This window comes from Hipposideros armiger, unplaced genomic scaffold, assembly GCF_001890085.2.
Source record: "Hipposideros armiger isolate ML-2016 unplaced genomic scaffold, ASM189008v1 scaffold_677, whole genome shotgun sequence".
In the NCBI taxonomy this organism is placed as follows: Eukaryota; Metazoa; Chordata; class Mammalia; order Chiroptera; family Hipposideridae; genus Hipposideros; species Hipposideros armiger.
In genome coordinates this window covers 462,062-465,406 of record NW_017732027.1, presented here as the reverse complement: position 1 = coordinate 465,406, position 3,345 = coordinate 462,062, and the positions used below count along the sequence as shown (strand labels likewise).

Here is a 3,345-nt window from a genome sequence, read left to right as displayed (position 1 = left end):
AAAAAAAAAAAAATGAAGGCAAAACTGCTGAAGCGTATGACCTTCCTTTTGGGGAAATAAAAAATGTCCTCAGATTGACTGTGGAGTTATTTGCACAACTCTGCATACACTAAAAACCACTGAATTGTAGACATTGAATGGTTTGTGAATGTTATAGAGCCTGTGAATAAAACAGTGTCAATAAAGCTGTCACAGAGAAATGAAGACTTGGAGACACAGAAACGCTAAGAGAATTTGTTGCCACCAGACCTGCACGATGACAAAGTTAAAGGAAATTTCACAAGCAGAAGGAAAATGATGTCAAAAGACATCTAGAAAATGCAAGAACAAGCCATTGATTGATAGATAATACGTATCTGATGAAGGACTGGTACCCAAAATGTATAAAGAATGTCTACAAGTCAATAATAAGAGGGGAAAACCCCTATTAAAAATGAGCGGGTGGCCGGATGGCTCAGTGGATAGAGCATGCGTTCTTAGCAACAGGGTTTCCAGTTCGACTCCCGCATGGGATGGTGGACTATGCCCACCCACAACTAAGATTGAACACGGCACCTTGAGCTGAGCGGCCACGAGCTGCCAACGGGCGGCCGAATGGTGACTGGACTTGGAGCTGAGCTAGCTGCACCCTCCACAACTAAGATTGAAGGACAACAACTCGGCTGTTCTCCTTTCCCAGCTCCCCAATAAAATCTTAAAAAAAAAATGAGCGACAGCATTTAACAGATAGTGCACAAAAGAATATGCATGAATGACAATAACACATGAAATAATGTTAACAATTAGTCATCGGGGAATGCAAACGAACACCATGATGAAATGCCATTATACGTCCACAGAATGACCAACTGAAAGGATGGATAATGTCATGCGTTGGTGAGGATGTGAAGCAAAGGGAACTTGTGTGTGTTGCCAGTGGAAACACAAGCAGTACAGTCTCTGTGGAAACCAGTTTGCCACAAGCATATGACCCAGTATTTCCACTCGACGGTGCTCACCGAGAGGAAGGAACACACANAGGGATTCACCTGTCCTTTGCCACATGGGACCTTCCCACACAGAACAGAGCCCAGAGCATAGCAGGTGCCTTTCTGATCTATTCCGTGCTGGGGACAGCCCTCCTGCAGTTGCAGAAGGCTTCGGGGCATCCACGCTGCACCCTGGTGGGGTCCAGGAGGCGAGGGAGGGCCAGAGGGAGGCCGGTGGCCCCTGAGTACAGCCTGGTTCTCCTCTCGGGTCAGTGCCCCTTGGGGAAGCTTCCACAAGGAAGGCCACTCAGCTCCAGGCTGAGGGGCCGGAGCTGGAGTCTGTGCCTGGACCTGGCCCCCCGAGGTTTTCAGTGAACCACCCTGAGCCTGTGTCAGGGGAGGGCTGTGTGTGGTGGCTCCGGGGAGATGGTCTCCACCCGCTAACACTGGCCACACACGCTGTCCCCCAGCATGTGGCTGCGACCTGGCCGAGGGCGGCTTCTTCGTGCGCCAGGGCGAGTACATCTGCACGCAGGACTACCAGCGGCTGTACGGGACCCGCTGCTTCAGCTGTGACCAGTTCATCGAGGGCGAGGTGGTGTCGGCACTGGGCAAGACCTACCACCCTGACTGCTTCGTGTGTGCCGTGTGCCGGTGAGTAGGCTGCCAAGCGCCCCGCGCCCCCCCTCCTGCCTCCCCCCTCCCCCTCTCTCCCCCTCCTTCTCCCTTCTTCCCTCCCTCTCTCTCCTCCCCTCCCCACCGGCTCCCTCCCTTCCTCCCACTGGGTCACAGCTAGCGAGGGCAGGTGGGGCCCAGCCAAGGGGTGGCAAGCGGACCCCGTGTGGCCGCACGCTGAGGGCACACCCTCATCCAGCCCAGACCCTTGCCCGCAGCCTGGGACGGAGCCCTCTTTCCTGGGGACACAGTGGCCAGTGGGTTCCGAGGCTGCCGGCACGTGGCATCCTTTGGCTTCTAGGAAGGTGCTGTCTCCCTGTCCCTTCCTGGGCCCCCTTGTCTGCATCCTACACACATTTCATGTCTCACTTTGGAGCCTGGGGTGCCCACACTTCAGCGCCTCCATGCACACCCACCAACGCTCGACAGCTGTCTGGGCACGTCCCACCTGCACACTCTGCCTCACTCCCCGTGTCCCCAATCTGTGGGCGGCACAGGTCCACCAATCCGCCAGGCGCATGAGCCCCGAGCACGGGCGTCTTCCAAGGTCCCTGCCTTTCCAGAATCCACCCAGCTGCTGCCTAAGCTCAGGCCTCGAGATTTGCCTGACTGGGGTCCTTGCCTCCTCTCTCCCTGTCACTCCTCCACACCATCCCCATGGCTTCCAAGCTCCTCAGCCTGGCTGAGAGGAGCGTCATAGCCTGTTCTAGTTTGTTCATTCATTCATTCATTCATTCATTCATTCGACCAGTCTTTTCTAAGTGCCTACACGTGGCCAGGCCCTGGGCTGGCACTGGTGACCTGGACATGCATTAGCAGAGACCCTACAGGGCTCAGCACCTAGAGACACTGCAGGGCAACAGGAGGTGCCTCTCCAGAGTCTCTCCCGCCCGTGAGAGTGGCTCCTCCCCTCCCTCCTGTCCCCCAGTTGTACTGTGAGAGGACACCCTCCCGGGCCCCCACACTCCTCTAGCAGTGTGTCGCTGGAGCTGCCTGGTGTGAGCGCCATGTGGGTCCCGGGTGCCTGGCACAGAGCAGGCATGCACTGAAATGACTGAGGTGCCAACCCTCAGCAGCAGGATCACATCTGGCACCCCTCTCTGCCTGCACCTCGGGGGGCTTAGCAGAGAGGCCAGCAGGCAGCCTTCCCACGTGGGCGTACCTCCCCCCCAACCCCCCGACACACACACGGCCCCAGACACAGTTCTTCCAGGGGGGATGTCCCGTTTCTGGAAAATAAAGAATAAAACCCCAGAATTTACTTTCTGCTCTGATCTCTGTCTGTCACCGCACCCAGTTTAACGGGGACTTTTTCAGTGCTGTCCCCAAAGCCGTTGTCTAGTTACGGCAGGTGCGCTAGACAGAAATGGAAGCTTTGTCAGGAGGATGCTGAGGGAGGAATAATGACAGGAACATTTCTAATGAGAGAGTCACTGTGTGTTATTGCCACGTGTGTGGGTTAGAGTCCCCCCAGGGACTAGCTGACTGTTTGATTTCTGAGCATGTAGCTTAGAGACGAGGGTTGACTTAATCACAGTGGGTTTGAAAGATCTCCTCTGGATAATCCGCTATTTAAAAAATAATATTAGGCAGCTCTCTCACACTGGGACTGGATTTACCATCCACTGTAAACCACTAGAAAACTGGACAAAATATACGAAACAACTGTTTTCATAGGTTGGGGCACAGGCAGCTCAGGACT

At 54.7% G+C, this 3,345-nt stretch overlaps 1 protein-coding gene across 1 annotated transcript in view; it reads left to right on the top strand.

Annotated features, from left to right (window-relative positions):
• The window catches only part of LOC109372913 (actin-binding LIM protein 2-like), a 68,096-nt gene that overhangs the window by 57,750 nt on the left and 7,001 nt on the right, over nt 1–3,345 (top strand). Inside the window, exon 3 of the mRNA XM_019626425.1 lies at nt 1,439–1,622. Coding sequence (XP_019481970.1) covers nt 1,439–1,622 — 184 coding nt within the window. The remainder of the gene's footprint in view (nt 1–1,438; nt 1,623–3,345) is intronic.